Source organism: Marmota marmota, unplaced genomic scaffold (assembly GCF_001458135.2).
Source record: "Marmota marmota marmota unplaced genomic scaffold, marMar, whole genome shotgun sequence".
NCBI classification, from domain to species: domain Eukaryota; kingdom Metazoa; phylum Chordata; class Mammalia; order Rodentia; family Sciuridae; genus Marmota; species Marmota marmota.
The window spans coordinates 6,161,307-6,186,578 of NW_026000076.1; the positions used below are offsets into that span (position 1 = coordinate 6,161,307).

The 25,272-nt window shown below is 35.3% G+C and overlaps 2 protein-coding genes, 1 non-coding gene and 1 pseudogene across 3 annotated transcripts in view; 2 read left to right on the forward strand and 2 right to left on the reverse strand.

Annotated features, from left to right (window-relative positions):
• Ccdc18 (coiled-coil domain containing 18) overlaps positions 1 to 612 on the reverse strand; it is a 103,632-nt gene extending 103,020 nt beyond the window's left edge. Inside the window, exon 1 of the mRNA XM_048814432.1 lies at positions 526 to 612. The gene's annotated coding sequence lies outside the window, so the exon portion shown is untranslated. The remainder of the gene's footprint in view (positions 1 to 525) is intronic.
• Positions 29 to 21,622, forward strand: Tmed5 (transmembrane p24 trafficking protein 5). Its single transcript, XM_015500882.2, has 4 exons — positions 29 to 462; positions 10,651 to 10,748; positions 17,163 to 17,346; positions 18,512 to 21,622. The coding sequence occupies exons 1-4, from the start codon at positions 274 to 276 to the stop codon at positions 18,728 to 18,730; spliced, it is 690 nt and encodes a 229-aa protein (XP_015356368.1). The 5' UTR covers positions 29 to 273; the 3' UTR covers positions 18,731 to 21,622.
• On the reverse strand, positions 12,569 to 12,881 carry LOC107155097 (annotated as a pseudogene).
• Positions 21,623 to 24,196: 2,574 nt separating the features above from the next.
• Trnaa-cgc lies at positions 24,197 to 24,270 on the forward strand. The gene has a single exon. It is a non-coding gene; the product is annotated as a tRNA-Ala (tRNA).
• The last annotated feature ends 1,002 nt before the right edge of the window (positions 24,271 to 25,272 follow it).

The following is a 25,272-nucleotide window of genomic DNA, read 5'->3' on the forward strand; positions in this document are numbered from 1 at the left end:
TTTGAGTATGAGGCTGACGGCCCTGACGCTGGGCGTGAGGAGGCCGAGACTGGGGGGGGTGAGGAAAGGGAGTGCTAGCCCCGCCCTCAGTCCCTACCCTTTGGAGGACAGCACTTTTTACACAGCGCGTTTGCCGCCGCCGCGGCCGCCGCCTTAACTTTCTTCATATTCTGAGTCTCCCTGCCACGAGGAGTCCAGGGAAGAAAAGCGGAGCCGAGGCGCCAGTATCTACACCTCCCACGCCACTTTCAGCCCAAGCTCGCCCCAGCAGGGATGGGAGACAAGATCTGGCTGCCCTTCCCCGTGCTCCTCCTGGCCACTCTGACCCCAGAGCTGCTGCCGGGGGCAGCCGGCTTCACTCCCTCTTTGGACAGCGACTTCACCTTCACCCTTCCGGCCGGGCAGAAAGAGTGTTTCTACCAGCCCATGCCCCTGAAGGCCTCGCTGGAGATCGAGTATCAAGTAAGTGCAGCGAGTGAGCCAGCCTCCTTCCCTTAGCCCTGCTGTACTGCGTTGTCGCCTCACCCCCTTAGGAACTTGCCGACCGCCAGGCAGGTGAGGGGGCGAGGGCCACCGGCGAAGCCCGCCCGCGCCGCGCAGGCGCACGAGACGAAGCTTCCGCCAGTGTCGGGGACCCAGAAGTTTGGTCCTTCCTAGAATTGACGACTACCCGCCCCCTTCCCTTTCCTCTGGTCGGAAAGAGGCCAGAAGTGATGATGTTGGTGGCTTTACTTTTTGTTTCTTAACTCTCCAGTCGTTTTTCTAGCTAGTGTACGCTCCAGTACTAAGAATTTCACACAGTACAGGACAGATACACGTTCTTCTTTATCATTGGACAGAATGATGACACTTGTTTGAGTCACCCCCACCACTGTCACCCAATTCGGAAATTATTAATGTTCTCTCGTCTTGTTGCATTTAAGGATTTTGGAATTATGAATATGTGATTATCACTAAGTGCGATTTTGAAATATCTTGAAAGGAGCTATTTATTGCCTTATTTAGTGGTGGATTTCCATCCCAGTTATGTATTCATTATTTTCAAATAAAATAAGATCAAATCGTTTATTAAAACTTTATAACCTTTCATTGAACATTGTCAGCATTTTCCGCATGTCTGTTTTCTTTTTAGTACCTGCTTAATACTCCATTGCAAGGAATTTCCTTAATTTATGTGTAACTCTAGTAAAGGGTAAATTTCTATTTATTGTTTTTTGGGGGATGGGGCTACTGGGGATTGAACCCAGGGGCTTTACCACTGAGCTACATCCCCAGCCCTTTTTATTTTTTATTTTGAGATAGGGTCCTGTTACTAAGGTGACTAAGTTACTAAGGACCTAGCTAAATTGCTGAGGCTAGCCTGGAATTTGGGCTTCTCTCTTGCCTCAGCCTCCTAAATCGCAGAGATTACAGGTTTCAGCCACCATGCCTGGCCCCACGAGCTAATTTTGATGTTTACTGGTAGCACTGTTTCATCTTTAACAGATAACATAATCAAATTTAATTTTTAAGTTGATATAGAGTATTTCTTTTCTTTTTTTTTTAATATTTATTTATTTATTTTTAGTTTTCGGCCGACACAACATTTTTGTTTGTATGTGGTGCTGAGGATTGAACCCGGGGCGCACGCATGCCAGGCGAGCGCGCTACCGCTTGAGCCACATCCCCAGCCCTAGAGTATTTCTTTTTAAATACTGCATACTCTTACACATAGAGAAAAATAAAAAGTGATATAGAATTTTTATTTGAAGGAACTTTAGGATTAGATTATCAGTGTCTAAGATAAGCATAGAGAGTGGAGTATCTAAAGTCATATAGTTTAGCTATCAAAATAAGACTAGAACTTAACATTTCTTGATTTCCAGTAATGTTCAGAAGTTAAACCATAAGGGAGTGGGAGTGTCATTCAGTGGTGAATTGCTTGTATGCCCTGGGCAAGGGTCTGTGTTTAATTCGCAGCACCTGGAGAAAAAACAAATTGAATGTTTGCTGAACAGTTAATATATGCCAAGAATTCTGTAGGGTGTTGGGGGGGGTAGTAAAAGTAAAAAAGAGTCCTTATTCTCAAGGAGCTTAATTAAAGGTTACTGGTTTATAAATAGATAAGTTCAATAGAATATTGTCAAGTGCTATTAGCAGAGGGCCACTTCTTTGGGTTTCAAAAAAGGATTCCTGGAGAAAAGAAATCAAAATCTGGAAACTTGCTTAAATAAGACATGAATGCAAGAAATGAGGGTATTTCCATAAAGTGAACAAAATTAATAGACACATAGTCCTGAAAATGCATAGTAGGAGAATTTAGAGGTAGGCTTATATTAGGTAGAGCTTGTATTACATTACAAGTTTTAAGTTTTAAAGCTTAAAACAAGTTTTAAAACTTAAAACAAGTTTAAGTTTTAAAATTTATTAGATTTTAAGACTAAAAGTTTAGGGTAGGAAAAGCAGAAAAGAAAATTGGAGGGGCCAAGAGGCTGGATCATGGGTCATGAACCATAGCCTTGCGTGCCAACAGTTCCCATGTTTTGTATGCCATTTAAGATTGAAAGGCTGGAGCTGTAATTCAGTGGCAGAATGCTTGCCTAGCATGTGTGAGGCACTGGATTCGCCTTAACACTGCATTTAAAAAATAATAAAATAAAGGCTTTCTATTCATATAACTACAAAGACATTTTTAAAGAAGATTGAAGCAGATTGCTAGATGCATTGTGAAAGATGGGTTTAAGGGAAGCAAAATTAGAGGAAAGGAAACCAACTTGGAGATTAGTGAAAGAGTCTATAAAGAAAACAATTTGTATTGATCAAAAATTCCTCAGTATTAGGCTGGGGTTGTAGCCCAATGGAAGTGGAAGACCACTTGCCTAGCATGTGTGAGGCCCTGGGTTTGATCTTCAGCACTGCATATAAATAAATTAATAAAGTAAAGGTCCATCAACATCTAAAAATATGTTTTTTAAAAATACCTCAGTATTTATCCACATATTAGGGAAGAATTCTATTTTAACTACTAACTTCTTGGGTTCAGAGCTTGGATTCAGGATCCTGACTCTTAATTGCAACTTGTGAGGTCTTAAACAAGTTACTTCTGACTTGCAAAATGGAGATAATATTTACTACCTCATGGAGTCTGTTTTGGGGGAGTAGAAGAGTTAATAAATGCTCAGAGACATCCCTGACACATGGTAAATGTTCAGTGAATGTTAGTTTTACATTTATACCTCTGGAGTTACATAGCTTGCTTGAGCTTTATACTTGACATCTTTAGTCACTCTTAAAGTGACTTGTTTATTCCTCCAAAGCATTCTTCCAAAAATTTTTTTTGGCGGGGTGGTATGCACCAGGAATTAAACCCAAGGTTGCTTAACCACTGAGCCACATCCTCCTCCTACTTTTAATTTTGAGACTAGGTCTCACTATGTTGCATAGGGCTTTGCTAAATTGCTGAGGCTGGCTGGCCTCAAACTTTTAATCCTTCTCTCTCAGCCTCCCGAGCTGCGGGGATTACAGGTGTGAGTCACTGTGCCTAGCTCTAAATAATTTGTTTATGTCATTTAGTATCTGTAATATTTTCTTTAATATGTTTTTAGTTGTAAACACAATACCTTTATTTTATTTGTATGTGGTGCCAGGGATCAAACCCAGTGCCTCACGCATGCTAGGCAAGCACTCTACCACTGACCCACAACCTCGGCCCCAGTATCTATAATCTTAATGTTAAAGGGATTTGTTGGGTGAGGATTATCTTTACTCTTTGTTTACATTTTCCAACTCCACAATTAATTTCTCAATAGCTACAAGGTACTGATTTTTATCTTACAGTTGGGAGATTTCCTCTCTCCCCCTAAAGGTTCCCTGAAGTCAACTGACAGTAGGTAGATCAATAGGAGAAATAGGCATTTGATCATAGTTTAACATAACACAGGAGCCTTCAAATTGAAAACCAAAAATCCAGAGAGTATTATTCACATTTATGCTTAGGTTTGATAAAGCCATATAGAAATATGACTGGACAAATAGGTATGATCTAATAATAATAGATTGGGGGGGTAGGTAGTGGGACCAGTAAGGCCTGATTCTTCCTGGATTTTATGCAACATATCTTCCTTCTGGTTATGGGGTACAATTCTTTCTAGAATGGGAGTTTACAGTCAAGTAAAATGGATAAGTGAATTTCTTTATGTTCAACTCTTACACAGAAACATAAGAGGAAATTAGAAAAATATTTTAGGTCTTACGGCTAATTATGGGATAAAGGGGTTCTAGTTTTCATGCCCCACCTTAGGTAGAAAGAATTCTAGTTTGTGTGGCTTACTTCAGGGAAAAATGGGTAAAAAACAGGAGGACAAAAGAAGGATAGAGACAAACTTTGCTTCTCAGGTCTTTACTTACTTTGGGGTATCATTTTCTGAACCTTAAATTAGTATTTATTAATATTAAATAGACATTCCATTGTTGTGCTTGATACTACTGGTTACATATTGGTGTGTTTTTGTGTGGTTTTTTGGTGTTGGAGATTGAACCCCAGGCTTTATACTACTGAACTACATCCCCAACCCTTAATTTTATTATTTTTTTAAATTTTGAGACAGGGTCTCTTTAAATTGCTGAGAGTCTTGCTCAATTGCTGAGGCTGGACTCAAGGCAGTCCCCCGCCTCAGTCTCTGGAGTTGCTGGGATTACAGACAAGCACCACTGCGCCCAGCATTTATTGAAAATTTTTAATCATTTTTTACTTTTAGGTTTTAGGAGATTCATTTCTGGGTAATTGACCAGCCCACTTTATATTACTATAAATTCTTGAAATCTTTTAATTCCAATACCTATATCTTATTAATAAAATGGATCACTCATTTAAAAATTATATCATTGTTAAGTGCTTAATGTGTGTCAACACTATCCTATGTGCTAGGTATACAACTTAGTAAAAATATAATCCATGGGGCTAGGATTGTAGTTCTTCAGTCAAGTATGGGGATAGACATTACTCAAATAAATTTGAAAGTGTAACTCTAATAAGTGCTATGAAGGCAAGCACGTGAGTCTTGAGTGTGCTTATAGGAGAATTTTTTTTTTTTTAATTTCATCTGGAAATTGAGGGAAGACATCCCAGAAGTGGAGTTGAGAACTGTGGAATAAGCAGGTTTCTAGGCATAAGCAGGTGAGTGGAACAAGACAATGAGTGAGAAGAATAGTTTGTGCCTAGGAGCTTCAGAAGAAGACAGTCTCTCTTGGAAGAAATGAGGGCAGTACGATGAGGAAAAAGTGGTACAAGACTATTCTTGAGAAGTCAGTAGTGACCAGACCATGTAAGGCCTTTTAAGGATACGGATTAAGGATACCCTTGTTAGATATGGATCTTTTACAGAGTATTAGGGAGCAATTGAAGAATTTTAAACAGGTTAACCTGATTAGATTTGTGTTTTGAAAAAGATCATTTTGGCCACAAAGTATTGAATTCTCTGTGCCAGTTTCCCTATACACATAACCACAATAATCACTTGCTTCCTATGGTTCTTATGACAAATAAATATATTAATACATGTAAAAGGCATGGTGTCTGACACCTAATAAGCACTCCAGAAATATTATAGAAAATATACCCTCAGCTTGGGGCTAGGGTTGTGGCTCAGTGGCAGAGCACTCATCTAGCAGTGCGAGGCCCTGGGTTCGATCCTCAGCACCACATAAAAATAAATAAATAAAATAAAGGTATTGTGTCCAACTATAACTGAAAAAATAAATATTAAAAGAAAATATACCCTCAGCTTAGAACAATACATAGTATATAATAGGTACTTAAAATATTAATAATGGTTAAGAATTGTAATTCATTCCTCTGTCATATAAAAAATTAATTAATTAATTTAAAAAATATTAACAATGGTGAACCAAATTTTCACTGAACTTATATAATTGGGTAAGTCTTTGGGAGAAAAGAGCTATGTCAGATTTGTTTTATTTTTATTAGACTTTTAAATTTTTTGTATCTTGTGTCAGATTTCAGTATTTTTCCTTCAAATTGTCTATTTCATCTAATTTTTAAAAAATTACTAGTATAATATTATACCTAATACCATTTGGAATATCCTATCTCCATTTTATCTGCAGGTATACTCACCTAATGTTATATGTGTATGTATAAACTAGATAAAGTTTTAATGAGCTTTGACAAAAAATTGGCTTTTGAATATTTTGTTTTATTTCCTGGTTCATTAACTGATATTTTTTGAACTTTTTTACTTCCTGTTATAAAAATAATATACATCCATGGTCTGGTATTGTAGCTCAGCAGTAGAGCATTCACCTAGCACGTGCAAAGCCCTGGGTAGGATCCTTAGCACCACGATAGATAGATAGATAGATAGATAGATAGATAGATAGATAGATAGATAGATAGATTAGATAGATGTATTGTGTCCAACTACAACTAAAAAAAATACATATTAAAACATAGCCCAGCATGGTGGTGCATGCCTGTAATAATCCCAGCAGCTCCAGAGGCTGAGGCAGGAGGATAGCGAATTCAAAGCCAGCCTCAGCAATTTAGCAACGTGCTAAGTAATTCAGCAAGACCCTGTCTCTAAATAAACTACAAAAAAGGGCTGGGAATGTGGCTTAGTAGTTAAGTGCCTCTGAGTTCAATCCCCCGTACCACCCCCCCAAAAAAGTAATATACATTATTGTTAGAATAAGTCAAAGGTATAAAAATGAAAGAAAAAACAATCTGTCACTCTCATGGAGAAAGGGGGGATTACATATGATCTTATGGATACTTGTCATTCTCCTAAATATGAATTCTTCCACATCTTTTCCCATACTTATACAAACACATGGGGCTTGGTTGAGAGTTTTAATTATTCTTCATTAATTCATTCATTTTAATTAAAATAATTGTCATCATGATCATTATAATCCTTACAGAGTTTTAAATTGTAAGAAAAAAAATATTTTTATTTGATGCTGGGGATTAAACTACCAGTGAACCACATCCCCACTGTGCTGCACCCCCCTTTATTTTGAGACAGGGTTTTGCTACGTTGCCAAGGCTGGCCTTAAACTTGTGATCCTTCAGCCTTAGCCTCCTGAGTAGCTTGGATTATGGAATACATCACTGTGCCCAGCAACATCTTCATTTTTTATGAATGGTATATTCTTTTGTTTTTACTTTTTAAAAAAATATTTATTAGTTGTTGATGGATATTTATTTACTCTATCTATATGCAGTGCTGAGGATCTAACCCAGGGACTCACATATGCCAGGCAAGTGCTCTACCATTGAGCCACAACTCCAGCCCATGGATAGTATCTTCTTGAATTTTTCTGAGGATACATAGTATATTTATCTGAGGACACATGTTTTTAAGTCTGTTAACTATTTTTAGAGAACTTGATTCCCAAGAAAAACCAGTGGTGAGTGAAAATGAGAACATCTCAATTTCAACAAATATTTGATGTTTCTCTAATCTGTTTTAAGAATTTTGAAATTGATTAATATTGGTGGCTACATATACACTTTGTTCAGTGAATATCTTCCAGAAATTACTCTTCAATCTGAAAATGGTGTTTTGAGGCTGTTTGTTTTGGCTTGTTTGTTGCAGTACTGGGGATTAAATCTAGGACTTTACCAATGCTAGGCAAGTGCTATAACTAAGCTACGTCCCCAGCTCCTCCAGTCTTATGGATTATTTTTGTTATGTATATTTTATATTTCATTAGGATTTAAATTAAAAAAAGAATTATGTATATTTCACCAGCCATTTGAAACCAGTTTTGTTACCATTAAGAGTGCAGAAATAGTTTTTACTGAGAATGATCTTTTATAAGATTACATTAAAACCAACAAGAAAAATAAAATAGTGTTATTTATGAAAAAGAATAGCCATTGAGTGTTGGTTATTTTTTAAGAGGCTGTTATGTTCCAAATAGATTTTTTTTTTCATTTTTAACAAGTGCTATAAATACAAAAGAGAAAAGGCAGGGAGAGAAATGAAAGAGAGGAAGACAAGAGAAAGATTCTACAGGGAAACATTAAGACACTTTAATTTGTATAAGATGGGAAAAAGATGGATTTATTAAATATCTGCATCAGTGACAAATCAAAACATTGGTAATATTGTAAATGACCTTAGAGTTATAAATATAAAAATAGTGAGCAATGTAAAAAAATTTTCACCCATCACAAAGATGCTTTGATCCCAGATAATATATGATTAAGTGTCAAAGAGGACAGGCATGGCTTCTGTAGGAACACAGGAAAGAATATACAAGAACTGGGTGGGGGATAGGGTTAGGGGGAGGCAGAGACCATTTTCAGAGAACTTAAGCTGGTAGCTCTTGAAGAAAATGGGTACAGTTGGATGAGGAACCATTCAGGAGTCCATAAGAATACTAGAGACAACACAATATACTCATTAATAATTACTCTGGGGACTGGGGTTGTGACTCACTAGTAGAGGGCTCACCTAGCATGTGAAAAGCCCTGGGTTCAATCCTCAGCACCAGAAAGAAAGAAAGAAAGGAAGAGAGTGAGAGAGAGAGAAAGAAAGTTATTGTGGCCAACTACAACTGAAAAATAAATATTTAAAAACTAATAATAATTACTCTGGGTCTGGACAAACTGGTGCACACCTGTAATCCCAGCAGTTTGGGAGGCTGAGGCAGGAGAAGTACAAGTTCAAAGTCAGCTTTAGCAATTTAGCATGGCCCTAGGTAATTTAGTGAGACCCTGCCTTAAAATAGAAAGGACTGGGGATATAACTCAGTGGTAAAGTACCTCTGGGTTTAATCTTTAGTATCAAAAAATAAAAATTATTCTGAAGCCAGGTGAAGTAGCACATGCCAGTAATCCCAGCTACTTGGGAGCCTGCAGCAGGAGGATTGCAAATTTGAGGCCAGCCTGGGCAACTTAGTTTAAGACCCTCTCTCAAATTAAAATTAAAAGGTATTAGGAGGTGGGCAGGGGTGCTGGGATATAGCTCTGTGGTAGAACAGTTACTTACTTAGCATGGAGGCGGCCCTGGGTTCAATCCCCAATTCAAATCCAAAAAATTAATCTGGAGACAGATTACCAAATTCACATTTTGACTGTGCCACTTGTTTGTTTTATCACCTTGGAAAAATTACTTCTTATGCCTCAGTTTGAGGTTTGGTTTTTTTTTTTTTTTTTTCATGATAAGAGTAATATAAATATGTACAACAAGTCCCACTACTATGCACAATTATGATGTACCAATAAAAAACTATGGAAAAGGGGCTGGGGTTGTGGCTCAGTGGTAGAGTGCTTGGCTAGCATGCATAAGGCACTGGGTTCGGTCCTCAGTACCACATAAATGTAAAATAAAGATATTGTGTCCACCTAAAACTTAAAAATAAATATTTTTTTTAAAAACCTATGGAAAAAAGAATAATAGGACTTACCTTTCAGAATTTTATAAGGAATAAATTAATCCACATAAATCACTTATAACAAGGTGTGGCAGAAACTATAATTGTTATCTGCTGTTATCACTATCATCACCCTCATAAGGACCTTTGAGGGTTATAAAGGAACAAATCATGTTCATTGGCCAATAGTTGGAATATTCAATTTGTGTTGTAGTAGAAAAATATGTTAAAGAATAAAGAAGTCTGGGCTGGGGATGTGGCTCAAGCGGTAGCGCGCTCGCCTGGCATGCGTGTGGCCCGGGTTCGATCCTCAGCACCACATACAAATAAAGATGTTACGTCCGCCGAAAACTAAAAAAAAAAATAAATATTAAAAAAATTCTCTCTCTCTTTTAAAAAAAAATTTAAAAAAAGAATAAAGAAGTCAACTGGGGTCAGATCATGGGAATCTTGAATTAAGTAGCTAATGTTTTTTTTTTTTTTTAATTGAAGAGGAAACAAACTCAAGAAGTTATTTAGAATCTTCTCCCTCTCCACCTTCCCTTCCCTCTTCTTCGTGTTATTGAGATGCTTTACCACTGAGCTACATCTCCAGCTCTTTCAGTTAAATTTCAAGGCTGCCTTTGAACTTGCGATCCTCTCACTTCAGCCTCCCCAGCTGCCTGGAGGCTTGTCTTAAATTGCCTAAGGTTTTTTTTGTTGTTGGTTTTTGTGTGTGTGGCAGGGTGGAGTACCTGGAATTGACTGAGGGGGCATTCAACTACTAAGCCACATCCCCAGCCTTATTCTGTATTTTATTTAGAGACAGGGTCTCATTGAGTTGCTTAACACCTCACTTTTGCTGAGGCTGGCTTTGACCTCGAAATCCTCCTGTCTCAGCCTCCTGAGCTGTTGGGATTACATGCGTGCGCCATCACACCTGGCTTAAATTGCCTAAATTTTAAGTAAAAGGCCCAGCATTTGAACTGCCCTCTAATTGCTTCTTGGCCTTTTAGCTAAAATCAAGTGTGAACTGCCTTCTATTTCTGGCCCCTGTATGAGTCTTCTCAATAAAGCCACTGTTGTAGAAATATTTATTTTAGTTACTTCCATAAGGCCTAAATTCAGGTTATGGCAATAGGAATGGATAGGGAAAGCACAAGTTCTGAAAATGAATGGAATTGAACTAGGTGAACTTTCAGCTCCCTTCTCATTACATCATATGATCTACTTTATATTTTATTTTCAGAATTTATAATATATATTTTTCTCTTGTGTGCTCATCTGTAGGTTTTAGATGGAGCTGGATTAGATATTGATTTCTACCTTGCCTCTCCAGAAGGCAAAACCTTAGTTTTTGAACAAAGAAAATCAGATGGAGTTCACACGTAAGTAATCTCTTTGAGTTCTTTTGGCTGAATAATACCAGTGAGCTATCTTGAAGACTGAGAAATTTAGTATTTTCAGTACTAAATATCAATATTAGATAACTTCACGTGATTTTAAACAGTCCTTGATGGTGGACAATCTTCTAAACTTAAAACGTCTTCCATTACCCTTTCTTTCGTTTGCTTCCCCCAGATTCCCTTTGAGACGGGGTCTCGCTATGTTGTCCAGGATGACCCTGATCCCTGTGCTCATAAGATCTTTCCTCAACTGCCCCAGTAGCTGCAACTAGCGTTTTCTTTTTGTTGAGGCATTTTTTTAATATTTTTAATTGTTGAACACAATATCTTTAATTTTATTTATTTATTTTTATGTGGTGCTTAGGATCGAACCCAGGGCCTCACACTTGCTAGGCGAGCACTCTACCACTGAGCCACAACCCCAGCACACCCCCACCCCGAGGCATTTTGTTTTGATCCTAAATTTTTTCTTTGCTTTGTATTTAACTAGATTAGTATTCCTGGGTATTACCTTCAACATACTGTGGCATTTTTTTTCTGGCTAGCACAGGCTTTTCATTTTAATTGAAAAGGTATTGTTCCAGGTTTTGTGTCTTCAGATTTCTTGAACTGCTAAGCTATATCATGTATGTCCATAGTTTTCTTTCTTAAAGCAATGATCTGAGTGAGTGTGTGTGTGTGTGTGTGTGTGTATAAATTGATTGTTTTACTCAGAACTCACTTTTTTTTTATAATTAGAAGGTTTAAAAGCAAAATCTGACCAATAAGAAATCGTACAACTGAGTTAGTGCTACCCTGATTCACACCAGAAATTGCTTGTTTAAGTTCAGAGTTTGACATATTCTCTTCTTACATTTCACTTCTCTCTTTTCATATCTCACTGATATATTTCCCTTTTCTATTTTATTATTTTACTATAGCACTTTCTTTAGTCAGTATCATTACTGTGTTAAAACTAAACTCTGAGTTTACAGAAAGAGGAAGAACAAATATGGAATATCTTTCCATAAATTAAGATTGGCATGTTATAAGCTTCTAAATTAATTTTTCCAACCTACTACAAAATAGATTGATTCCCAATTCTGATTAAGTTAAATAAGTCTGCAGGGATGCATGTTCAGGGCGGAGACAGGATGAACCCAAACTCTTGCTTTCTACCATTTGATGCTTTGAACATCCCTGGCACATAGCACTATTTTAAGGACTAGCTATTATTATAATTATTGGTCTTTATTAACCAACATGCCTGGCATGTAATTGATACTCAATAAACACTAAATAAATGAAAGAAAAACAAGTCTCAACTGTAATTTTTTAGGATACTAATTTAAAATGCTTTTTAATGATATTTTACCTATGTAGAACATGGGGAAACATTTGTATAAAACATTAGTAGATGAATAGTAGTGGTTCATCTTCTAAGTTTCAGAATATAAAAAATTTCTGTCGTTTTTTTTTTTTTATTTCTTCCCAATTAACTGGTCTCCTTCAGTGATAAATCATAATTAACTCTTAGGGGGAAAATTATTATATTGCTTTATTCTATAGAATTACTTCTAATTAAGCCATTGGGAGATAAGACTTTATTTTTTCTTTTTTTATCTTTGTGTGATTTTTATTTCAAATATTTGTTATAACACCATCATTATTCCTTGGAACAAGAGCAAAATCACCCCCTGCAGAAACTTAGGAACTATGTACAGAATTTTACAGAACAGAGGCAACACTTTGGCAGAGGCTGAATGTTGACCAGAGAGTGGAATTCAGCCAGGTAAGGGGAAGATGAAGGTGCCCTGTGAATCCAACTTCAGCTGCCATCAGGGCATACCTTGTGCCAGTCACAAATTGTAGGCTGTTTTTGGAAGGTTTAGGTGCAACACAGGAATTCCATTTGTCTACTGGTTAAACCATTGACTGAGGTGCCATTAGGTCAATGTCACTCAAGTTCCTGGCCAGCCAAACTCCTGAAGCCAAGAGTCCCAAGCTCAGGATCAAGTTCTTCTAGAAATCATTCCTATCCATGACAAAGCAATAGACTCCTCAGAGCCAGTCCAGAATTTCGAGGCCTTCATTTGAAGAGCCGGCAGTGCTCACCTTAACCCTGCTGGAAGCCATTGATACTTTGGATCTCTGCACAACACTTGCAAGATCAAGACTTTCATTTAAAATAGTTCATATTTGTTGAATTCTTTTAATATGCCAGTGCAGTAGTCTAAGTACTTTTCCTGTATTAGCTTTTTTTTTTATTCATCACAATTCTAAAAAGTACATAATAATAATACCATTTTACTAATGAGTAAATGAGGCATAGAAGAAGTTGCTGAAGGTGAATAGCACAATATTTTATAACTGTATATAAAGTATGTTCACACCAAATTATGCCATTATACATGAGCTCTCTTATTATTTTTTATTACAATTCTTAATACACCTTTATACCTCAATTTATCATATCTCTGTATATAAGGTATGTTGACACCAAATTCACATCTTCATACATGTATTTTGTATAATAATGAGAGTCTCCTTCCACCATCCATGCTATTCCACTTCTTCCTCCCTTTCCCTCCCACCCCTATTCCCTATCTGGAGGTAATCTTCCTCCCATGCTCTCCCTCCCTACCCCATTTTGAGTCACCCCTCTTATATCAGAGAAGACATATGGCATTTTGGGGGGGGGGATTGGCTAACTTCACTTAGCATAAGTTGCTTAGGACCTTGCAAAGTTGCTGAAGGCAGGCCTTGAATTTGCAATCCACCTGCCTCCTCCTGCTTAGTCACTGAGATTAAAAGCATGTGCCATCACACTGGCTTTTTTTTTTTTTGAGACAGGGTTTTGCTAAGGTGCCGAGACAGTCCTCAAACTTGTAATCCTTCTGCCTCAGCCTCAGGAATTACTGGAATTAAAGCACGTGCCACAACACTTGGCTAAATTAACTTTATGAGTAATTTTTCATGCAATTTATTTGCTCATATATAGTAATATATCAACTATACAATGCAAAGCAGTTTATATAAATGTGTAAGAATATCAATGTAATTAAAAATTTTTAAAAGCATTCAAAACATTTTTTCATCAAAAGTAAAATTATTAGAAAATTACATTTTTTAAAAATGATTTTTAGTAAAATTATTTGTGTGTGTGTGCATGTGTATGGTGTTGAGGATTGAACCTAAGGCCTTGTGCATGCTAGGCAAGCACTTTACCACTGAGCTACATCCCCAGCCCCAGAAATTAATTTTTGCTTAATAAGGGCAGTGAATTTTAACTAGCTACTATTTGTTCAGATATTATTGATAGTTTTTTCAGGATTTGGCATGACTGATGATGGGTTAAATAACCTCTATAGAATTAAATAACAAAATATACTCATTTTTGTTAATTCCCCAGAGAAGCATTGAGGATTCAACATAAATATTCACATGGGAGCCAGTGGCTCTCAAAAGGCATATTGTAAACCACATCTGCAGTATGATTTCAGGAACAAGCAGTCAATCAATTGAAAGTCCTCCAAAAAACTGCTATTTTTCATTGCTCTATAGTACTGTTATTGCATACATTTTGTGTATTTTCTATGATTTCATGCTGCTTGTAAGATACTAGAAAAACCCAATGAGAGAAATTGAATTTTTAAAGAATAAAATTCAGATAGGATTGAACGTTGAAGGGTCATAAACCATTATAATTAGCCATTAGCTAAGAAATTTTGCTCTCTTCTGAGCAATATCACACCCATTGAGGATACATGGTCTGAATAAATGCTGTCAGAAATTTTTTGTTAATTGGTTATATTGTTGGTGTGAATAAATTAGAGAATAATAGAAAGTGTACCTCTGGGAAATGTCCCACATGTGGGTAACTTAATATTCATGATTCATGTCTTTATAGTTTGTTTATATGTTTTTTTCCTTTTAAAATTGTTCTCCATTGTATTCACCAGTCTTTGCTCAGCTCCTTCCAAAGGTAAAATAAGTGCTCAAAAGAAAAGTTTGCCACAGTTGAGGCAATTGCAAAGAATGCACGCAATCTCTGAGTTGTATTATAGAAAGATGAATTAACTTCAAAATCAGAAAACAAACTTCATCTGTGTGATCATAGGCAAGTATCTTAACTTGTTTAAAACTTATTTTACTTACCTGAAAAAGGCCAATTATGCCTAATTCCAAATATTGATAAGGATTAAGAGATAAAATATGTGGAGCTAGAGCTCAGTGATAGAGTACTTGCATAGCACATATAAGGCCCTGGGGTCAGCACTCAGTACCACATAAAAGTAAATAAATAAAAGTATTTAAAAAGAAATAAAATATGTAAAAGTAGTGTGTGAATTATGAAGGGGTATATATACAAGTATTGGCTATTACTATTTATAGTACATATGTTAACATCTGTTTACATTGCTATCTGTTATGCTTAAATAAAAATCAATAAGTTGACAACAGAACTTAGGCATGGTGACTTCTGTGAGAGAATGTTTTCCTCAGGAAATGCCTTTTCAAGTTGCAGTAAGCACTCAGCATCCTTTGATATATGACACTTGCCCCCAAATTAATCTGAATTTCACTGAAGATCTTAACTGAAAAGTATAGTTTGGATCCTCCCTTTCTCAAGCATGATTTTTATAGTGTTGTATAGAAAAGATATTCTAAGACAAAAGGTAATGTCCAGTGTAATAAAAATGATGAAATAAAGGATATTTGAAGGCTACAAATGTAACACTGGACCACAAAAAGATTAGAAATATTAATCCATAGCAGTTCTGACCTCACACCCCAACTCCTTAAGTCCCCCAATTCCAGTTGAAGCCTTTCTTGAGAAAGTAAATAGAATCAGATGATAAGCAGTTTAAAATGCAGCTAGGATACTAGGGATAGAGCTTAGTGGTAGCTAACATGTGAGAGCCTGAATTCAGTCCCCAGTACTGCAAAAGAAAATTAAATGACTTAATATAAAATCAGATGCAAAGCCAGGCCAAGTGGTGTACGCCTCTTAATCCTAGCAGCTCGGAAGGCTGAGACAGGAGGATTGGGAGTTCAAAGCCAGCCTCAGCAATGGCGAGGCGCTAAGGAACTCAGTGAGGCCCCATCGCCCCATCTCTAAATAAAAAATACAAAACAGCACTGGGGATGTGGCTCAGTGTTTGCGTGACCCTAAGTTCAATCCCCAGTACCATAAATAAATAAATGAAATTAAAATAAAATGTAACTGAGAAGGTTTAGAAGTTCATCTAAGGAAACAGGAAACTTGCTAGATATATCAAAACCTTTATTAGAAATATCATTAGAATCGGGGCTGGAGTTGTGGCTCAGTGATAGAGCACTTGCCTGGCATGTGTGAGGCCCTGGGTTCAATCCTCAGAACTACATATAAAAAAAATAAATAAAATAAAAGACCCATTTATAACTTAAAAATATTTTTTAAAAATCTCATTAGAATAAAGAAAACTTTCATGTGGGAAAAGATTAATGGACACATTAAGTACACTGAATTTTGTTAAAGATTCTTTGTTATTTACAGTTACTCTGACTGAATTTTAGATCATATAGCATCTGAGTCAGTAGTTGTCGTAGGGTAGGTTTTATAAACTCAGTTGCCCTACCAGAGTATTTGAGTTGGTTTTTGGCCAGTTTCTTAAAGTGTTATCAACAGTCTCTTTTGAAATAATTAACTGAATAACTGGTGTTTCAATGATATAAGAATGTAAACTAATTTTGCTGGTCTTTCAAATAAGTGGTGTTTGTTTCTTGTTTGTTTTCTTGTTGTTTGGGGTCCACAGTAGGGGAGGAAGGAAGGAAACTCACAAACGAATGAACGAATGAATGAACCATGGAAAAAACTACCAGTTCTTTTGAATGTGAAGTAATAATGTGAATGGCATTTATTCGGTAAAGGTAATGCCACTAGGAATAAAATTCTGATTATTGACTGTAGGCCTCATCTCTAACCATTGAAAACTGTATTATAAAAATGTATTTAGTTAGGAATACTGGAAGAAAGCACTTAGTATAGAGAGTTCATTGCTACTTTTGAAAACAAAACTCAGTTTACAGATTAATTTCACTTGAAAGATAGGTTGGAAGACATGTTTATACACAAACTCATGATAAAAATTAGCTTTTAACATTTATAAAGAATTAAGTTTATTTGAATTATCTTATACTCAGGTTTTTAATATTTTTCTGTTCCAAAAACAGATGCAGTTACTTGAATGTATATATGTCCAGGCTGGTTTTTCCCAAGAAACTAAAAATTATTGTTAATACTCAGGAAATCTATTAGGAAGCTGTTCAATTTTTATAAACCATGTTGTTTCTTTTCTTTTACCTTTAGTTGTTTTTCCTTTGATCCCAAGTAGAAATATAGATAACTGAAAATATGCACTTTTTTTAATACAGGGTTGAGACTGAAGTTGGTGACTACATGTTCTGCTTTGACAATACATTCAGCACTATTTCTGAGAAAGTAATTTTCTTTGAATTAATCCTGGATAATATGGGAGAACAGGCACAAGAACAAGAAGACTGGAAGAAATATATTACTGGTACAGATATGTTGGAGATGAAACTAGAAGACATTCTGGTTAGTATGATTTTTAATAAAATAATAAAAATTATTAATTTCAGAGGCCTTACTGTGTGACAGAAATTGATAACTAAGCATTTTGTATTTATTATTCAAGAAAATATGTTTCTAGTATTTTCTTACCTTTGCCATAAACAGTTTGACATTTTAAATCTCAATCTTACTTTCTGTTCATATGGCCTTTATATCGTTTTTATTTTTTATTTTTTTAATTTATTTATTTTTTCTGGTACCAGGGATTGAACTCAGGGGCACTTGACCACTGAGCCACATCCTCAGCCCTATTTTGTATTTTATTTAGAGACAGGGTTTCACTGAGTTGCTTAGCACCTTGGTGCTATTGAGGCTGGCTTTGAACTCGCAATCCTCCTGCCTTGGCCTTCCAAGCAACTGGAATTACAGGCTTGTATCACCGTGCCCAGCTGTATCATTTTTAATAACTTGTTTCAACAGGACTCTATTATAAAAATATTTTATTCAGAAAATGTACAATTTAGAGGACATCTTTGTTAGACTTGTTTTATGAATATGATATTGGAATATTGATTATGATTTTGATTGTATAGTATGCACATCTAAAAATGGAATATTTTCTAATTTCACTATTCCTTTGTGAGATAAAAACATGGAGCTGGGCAAGGTGGTGCACATCTATAATCCCAGCAGCTCAGGAGCCTGAGGCAGGAGGATCTCGAGTTCAAAGCCAGCCTCAGTAACAGCGAGGTGCTAAGCAACTCAGTGAGACCCCATCTCTAAATAAAATACAAAATAGGGCTGGGGATGTGGCTCAGTGGTAGAGTGCCCCTGAGTTTAATACCTAGTACCCCACCCCTCTTCGTACCAAAAAAAAAGTTGTAAAGGATAAAAAGATAATTTATTCAAAATGCCACTCATATTATCTATTTCGTATTATCTATTATCAATTAATAGTATCTTTGTTCCTTTTAAAAGTAGCTATAAACACAATAATTTAAATACATCAGAAGAATTATTATATAACCTTACAGTTTCTTTATGTAATAAAATAGCTATCCCTTAATTAAATCATGTACCTGTCTATCTTGAAATTGTATTTAGATTGAAAAACTTAGCATAAAGCATATCATTAACTGAAAATATCTGAAATATTCTTTAATAGTAAAATAATTTTCTTTATTTTCAGGAATCCATCAACAGCATCAAGTCCAGACTAAGCAAAAGTGGTCATATACAAACTCTGCTTAGAGCATTTGAAGCTCGTGATCGAAACATACAAGAAAGCAATTTTGATAGAGTCAATTTCTGGTCTATGGTTAATTTAGTGGTCATGGTAGTGGTGTCAGCCATTCAGGTTTATATGCTGAAGAGTCTGTTTGAAGATAAGAGGAAAAATAGAACTTAAAACTCCATTGGATTACTTAACATTGAGAAAAAGAGGCATAAAAATGCAATAAACTGGTACCATTAGTAGTCTTTTCCAAAATGTTTTATCATTAAGTGTAAAACAAGTATCATTTTAATGTGAAAGGAAAGTTTTCACTTTCTGTGCAAATAGTCTTATCAATTCAGTTGTTTTTAAGTGTATACCAGGAATATTTTATAAAAGATAAGTTTAATTGAATGAAGCCATATTAATAATTGTATTTTCCTAATTTTGAAAAAATTTTTCATATGTCACAGTGAATTAAAGAAATGAATATTGGGTCTAAATGCAACACCAAAAATCTGCTTTTGCCCACAACTTCTTTGTAAATGTGGCAGTTACAAATCAATTGTAAAAGTTTTTAATATAGTAAGTTATATAAATCATGTGAAAATTATATAATTATGAATTGAATATATTAAGTTTCCTCTTTACATATGCATCTCTCCTAAAAGATAAATAGAAACAGCTCTGAAACAAACATTTTTAGAATTTTTAAAACCGAGTATATTTCAATGTAAAATATTAACAAAATGTATTAGTTTTATATACTTAGCCTACATTCCCAAAAGTTGACATTTTGTTAATTCTTGAAACTGCAAAAGCATACTTTCTCATTAAAATTAGGACAAGTTTTCTCTTTGAAATGAAGATATAGAATTAAAAGTGTTCTAAAGTGAAGATACATAGATAAAGGTTGGTCAGCATCCAAAAGGATGCATTCTGTCTAGACCTTAATTAAGGTATAGAATTTTAACAGTAAATAAGATAAAATAAATTTATTTTTATATTATCTATCAACAGTGTTATGTTAGTTCTAACATGATTATTGACTTCAGTAATACATTATTACCAACAATTGTGAAGGAAATATTGCTTAAAAGGATATGGTCCTAATGTAAATAAATTTCTCCTTTTCTGAGTTCTGGATGTTATCAGAAACAATTTAAGGATATCTGATCCAAAATAATGTTCACTTAAATGGAACTGCAAATAAATAAATATCTGGAATCTGATGATCATGATATGCCAATCCTAAAATAAATCATTAGAGGTTAAGTTCCAGTTAACTGAGGAAACTATTTGTGGGTTTTATTTTCTATAATTTTTCAGTTTTGAATTGTCTTTTATTTGTATTCAGGTACAATTTATGAAACATACTCTACCATAAAATTTAGTACTGAGTGTAGACATTTATTATAATTTTTATTATACATTTCTAGTCACTTCATTTATGTTGAAGTAAGGATTAGAAACACAGTCCCAAGTTATAAACACCTCATATTTAAATAAGCCATACATACATTAAAAAAATCTCCTATTTTATCACAGTCTATATAATCTTACTCAAGTAATAGTAATTTAACTTCATCATAAAACAAACAAATTTTAAGTTATACCCATTGATAGTATTATAGTAAATATGAGTTAGAAATAACTGAAAAATTTGGGCATAGCTGGATGTGGTAGTGCACACCTCCAGCTACTCAGGAGGCTGAGCTAGGAGGCTGACAAATTTGAGGCCAGTCTCAACAACTTAGTGAGACCCTGTTTCAAAATGAAGAACAAAATAAAAAGGGCTAGGGATGTTGCTCAGCAGTAGACTGCTCCTGGGTTCAATCTCTAGTACTACACATATAAATTTGGGCATAGAACCCATCAATATATAGATTATATTTATATTGTAGGAATTCTTGACAAGCAATAACGGTACCCAGGAAAATTAGTGATTCCATTTACAACTTACACTCAGTGGTATGAAAAAAAAAAATACATTTTCCTACTTTTTATGCCCTAGAAAAATAGAAGGCTAGAAACTATTCAGAGACCTTTTTTTCTTCCTTTGGTATTGGGGATTGAACCTAGGACCTCATGCCTGTTAGTCAAGCTCTCTACCATTGAGCCACATCCCCTCTTTAAAAATGAGGTAAATGCCATATATAATTAATTACCTTATTTGGCCAAGAAAATATTTCAGGTTCTTAAGAGAAGCCCATGCAGAACAAAGGCCAATAAGATCATTCTTAATAAAAAGTCCTCCTTTTTCTCCTTTCTGTCAAATTCATAATGAGAAGCATACTTATAGTACCATAAATAACAAAGCAGGGTACAGATACAACTACTGCATCTTTTCTATAAAACTGTGATTAAAAAATTCTACCTCTTATATAAGGCTATTACTGTATACCACACTTAATTTCTTACCTAAACTAAGCTGTTACATCACCTTCTACATAGGTGATTTTGCCACTGATTTTAAACCTATGATTCAGTAACTACTCACCATATAATAGTGGCTTTATTTGGAAAACAAAGAATTTAGGATTATTAAAGGACAATTATATTTTTATAGACACAAAACAAAATGAAGAGTGAAATATTTAACAAGCATGTTACCTATATTGGCTCAAAAAATTAAAATTTATAAATGAAGAACAAAAATCATTTTGAAGGCATTTTATCTGTTTCATGTCATTTTCTAATGTCACTTTCTAAATTAAAAGTATGCTAACATGTTTTTTATCACTTAAGAGCTGATTTTGTCTTTGCTTATTAATTATATAAACTTAAAAGTACTACAATATTTAAGGCCTGAAGTTCATTCTGATTTGCATTTAGATCATTATTAAAGTACTGTTTTTCATTTGAATGTCAACATACAGAAAGTAAATAACTGTTTTAAAGTAGCATTGAAAGAAACTACAAATTGAAATGTAATTTCATGTCAAGTATATTTATTTTTCTTAAACATTATATCTTAAAATTGAAACTGAGTACATGTGATCATATATCTTTTCAAATGAAAATCTTTATCTGAAGTTTCTAAAGAAATAAATTCAGCATGTAATGATTTTTTCATCTGAAGTGTAATGCACAGTTTTGCTTTATATTTGTGAACAGCCATCTTAAATGAGCAATGGACTACGAGTACCAAGTATAATAAAAATTACTTTTTTTTTTTGGTGGAGTTGCCGGGGATTTAAACTGAATAAAAATATTTTCAAAGAAAATCTTATCTACTAGTTATTATAAATGCTGTCTACTCCTTAAATCCTTCCTTGATCTCAATCTAAGTTAAATGGGTTTCCAGTCCCATTTTAAATACCCATAGTTCCTTGCATCTCTTTATATTATACTAGTTTGTGTTCTATTTATGTGTGTACATTTTAATCTGTTGCCTAGACATGCACTGTACCTAAAAGAGCCTCAAAATATAAAGAGGCAAAAATCATCAGTTTTCTTGGGATTTTTGTTCATGCTAACGATTGAACCCAGGAATGCTTTACCACTGAGCTACATCCACAGTCCTTTTTTATTTTTTTTGAGACAGGGTCTCACTGACTTGTTAAGACTGACATTGAACTTGGGATACTCCAACCTCAGCCTCCTTAGTCACTGGGATTACAGACATGTACCACCAGGGAATTTGTTCCACTCCTCTGTCCCAGGAATTTATTAAGTCTGGAAGATGGCTCAGACATCTTACTTTTTATTCAGTACAATACGGAATTCTATAAGTTACCTGTGAACATTTGCTAACTGGATGATCTTAGGAAATCAGGCTCCTTTTAGCCTATTTCTTCAGTTGTAGAAATATTTTAAATTTATCTTAAAACTTGTTAAAATATAGCATGTATGAGCCTGGACCTTGCCTGGACTTCTGAAAGCCTTGTATCATAAACTAGAGCCATATACACTTATTAACATTTATGTCCTGAGAAGGGCACAGATTCAAGAATTCAGGCCTAGAATAATATTATGTGCAAGAGAGTATATTAAGACAGTCTCTACATCTAAAAGAAAAAGACGAGAAGATGTAGGGCAGGAAAAAACCCTGTAGGTTATTTACTGAATCAACAGTTTAATAATGTGAACTTAAAAAAACAAAAACACTGCTTTTACTAGAGTTTTTCCATTGAAATAGTCTTAGGTGTATTAGTGTCTTCTTCCTATATAAGCTAAGAAAATGGGGAAGCAGTAAAATGAACAATGAGAATTATCCAACACTGATTAAAAAAAAAAAAAAAACTCACTTAACGTTATATTTCGCAATCCTGAAAATTTTTTGTTGTGCTGGGGATCTAACCCAGGGCCTTGTGCATGCAAGGCAAGTACTCTACCAACTGAGCTATATCCTCAGCCCCCAATACTGTAAGTTTAAGATTAATAGTAATAATCATCAAATGTTATAAAAGTGATTATTTGTACATACAGTATCAAATGGGAGGTTGGACTACACCTAACCTTTCTACTCTTGAATTCAATTCTAATAGTATTGGCATTTGTAGGAGAAAACTAGAGACCAGAACTTCAGAAGATACATTTTAGGGTTGCTTTGCTAGAATGCAAGATATTGAAGTACTCACTCACACATTGGGTATGAAATAGTAGAGCCACTCTCGAAAATATTCTTGGTGGTTTCTTATAAAATTTAACATGCACTTAAAATGCAACCCAGCATTTTGTACTCCTGGACATTTTCCCTAAGAAATGACAATTTTGCTCAAATAAAATCCTGAACACAAAGCAGCTTTATTTGTAATAGTGTAATAGAGAGTGTGTTGTCAGCTGGCTTGTCTCACAAATTTAAAGAATAAAATTCATGGACAACAGAAGGTGAAAACAAATCAGATGGCTATTGTGTAGGGGTTTATATGGATCTATAGATTTAAGAAAGTCAGCACCCTGCCCAATCTTGGGTAAGGCACTCATACAGCTTTTAGTCCAATCAAAATATTGATGGGGCATTTTTATTTCTTTGACGAGGCTGTGACTCCAAGTCACATTCATCCCAATTTTATATGGTCCAACTTTTTTACAAGTTTCTTAGCAAAAAAATTACAGTTGTTGTTTGTGCTCTTCTGCTCAGGAAGTCAACCAGGGGCCCATTTCCCTGTCTAGCCTTATCTCTTCCACCTGACTTCAATAGCAAAAACCTGAAAACAACCCATATGTACTTGAATAAGTGAATGATTAAATTTTAGTATGTTTATACTGTGTAATACTCTGCAGTATTTCAAAGAAATTCTGTATGCATATGTGTGCATGCACATGTGTTGCTGGGAGTCAAACAGGTTCTTTATACATGTACACTACCATTGAGCTGTCATTGTTCCGGGAAGAAACTCAATACATGCAACAATTTAGATTGACCTTAAAGGAATTATGCTCAGTAAAAAAAAAAAGCCTATCTCAAAAAGTTTACAGGGCTGGGGATACAGTTCAGTTGGTAGAGTGTTTGCCTCAAATGCACAAAGCCCTGGGTTCAATCCCTAGCACCATCAAAAAAAAAAAAGAAAGAAAAAAATTACAATATTATTTCTATTTAGAGACGTGAAATAGATTAGTGGTTGCTATGTGCTAGGAATGGAAGACAGATTAGGGATGGCTTCAGTTTATGACAAGACTTTCAGAAGCCCAAACATAAAATGGAATGGAGAGGGCTGGGGATGTAGCTCAGTTGGTAGAGTGCTTGCCTCGCATGCAGGAGGCCCTGGGTTCAATGCCCAGCACCACAAAAAGAAGAAAAAAAAAAAAAAAACGGAATGCAGAAAGAGACACCTAAAGATTTCTGTCAGCTTATTTAGATGGTATAAAAGGGGGCTTGTGGTAGAACATTCCATATCTTGACACTGGTTACACAGACAAGAGATAAAATTCCATAAAACTATATACTACGTAATAGTGCATTAGAACAAATTGTATAAAGAAAAATACAGAATCTCCCTGTACATTCTTTTTTACTGATTAACTTCCCATGAATCTATAATTATTGTGGAAAATATGTTGGGGCAGAAGTATTTTATAACTGAAACAGGCATTAAAGTATTGGTATATACATATTTCTGAATGAATAAAGACTATAATGAAATCAAAAAGAACCTATTGAAAAACTGTCATTTTAGGTGCTAGATCAGTTGGATTTTAGTTACTGCTGTAAGTAGAAAAGTGAATACTAAGTTCTTCAGGGAACTTGGGGAATTGAACCTGATCATTTTTCACATAAAGTTCCAACTCTTTTCCTTTTTGAAGCAATTCCATATTCTAAAACACTACCCAGAAGTTATACTATGATGAAGTGTATCATAATATATGATTACTAAAAGACTGTCATTATTAGAAGTGGTTATTAGAACATTGCCATGGAAAGACCAAACCTGTTTATCAAATGTCATAGTCATCATTTTGTGAATCTCTAAAGAAGTGGTTATTGACTTTTCGGGGGACAATTGTGGCATACACTGTTGAGAGCCACAGCCAAAGGGGCCCCAGCAAACTTCCAGCTGCCAGCAAACTTCCAGCTGCCGGCTGATGATTGGCTCACAGCGGCCCCAGCAACATCTAGCTGATTGGCTCCTCGGCCCCAGCAACATCTAGCTGATTGGCTCCTCTGCGGTGATGCTCATTGGACTGTTTCCCTGCCCTTTCAGACCACGGAGCTGCTCATTGGGGGACTTTTTTTGGCTCCGCCCACGTGACCCAGCCAATCGGCCTCAAGAGCAGGAGGATTGTGGGAGGTG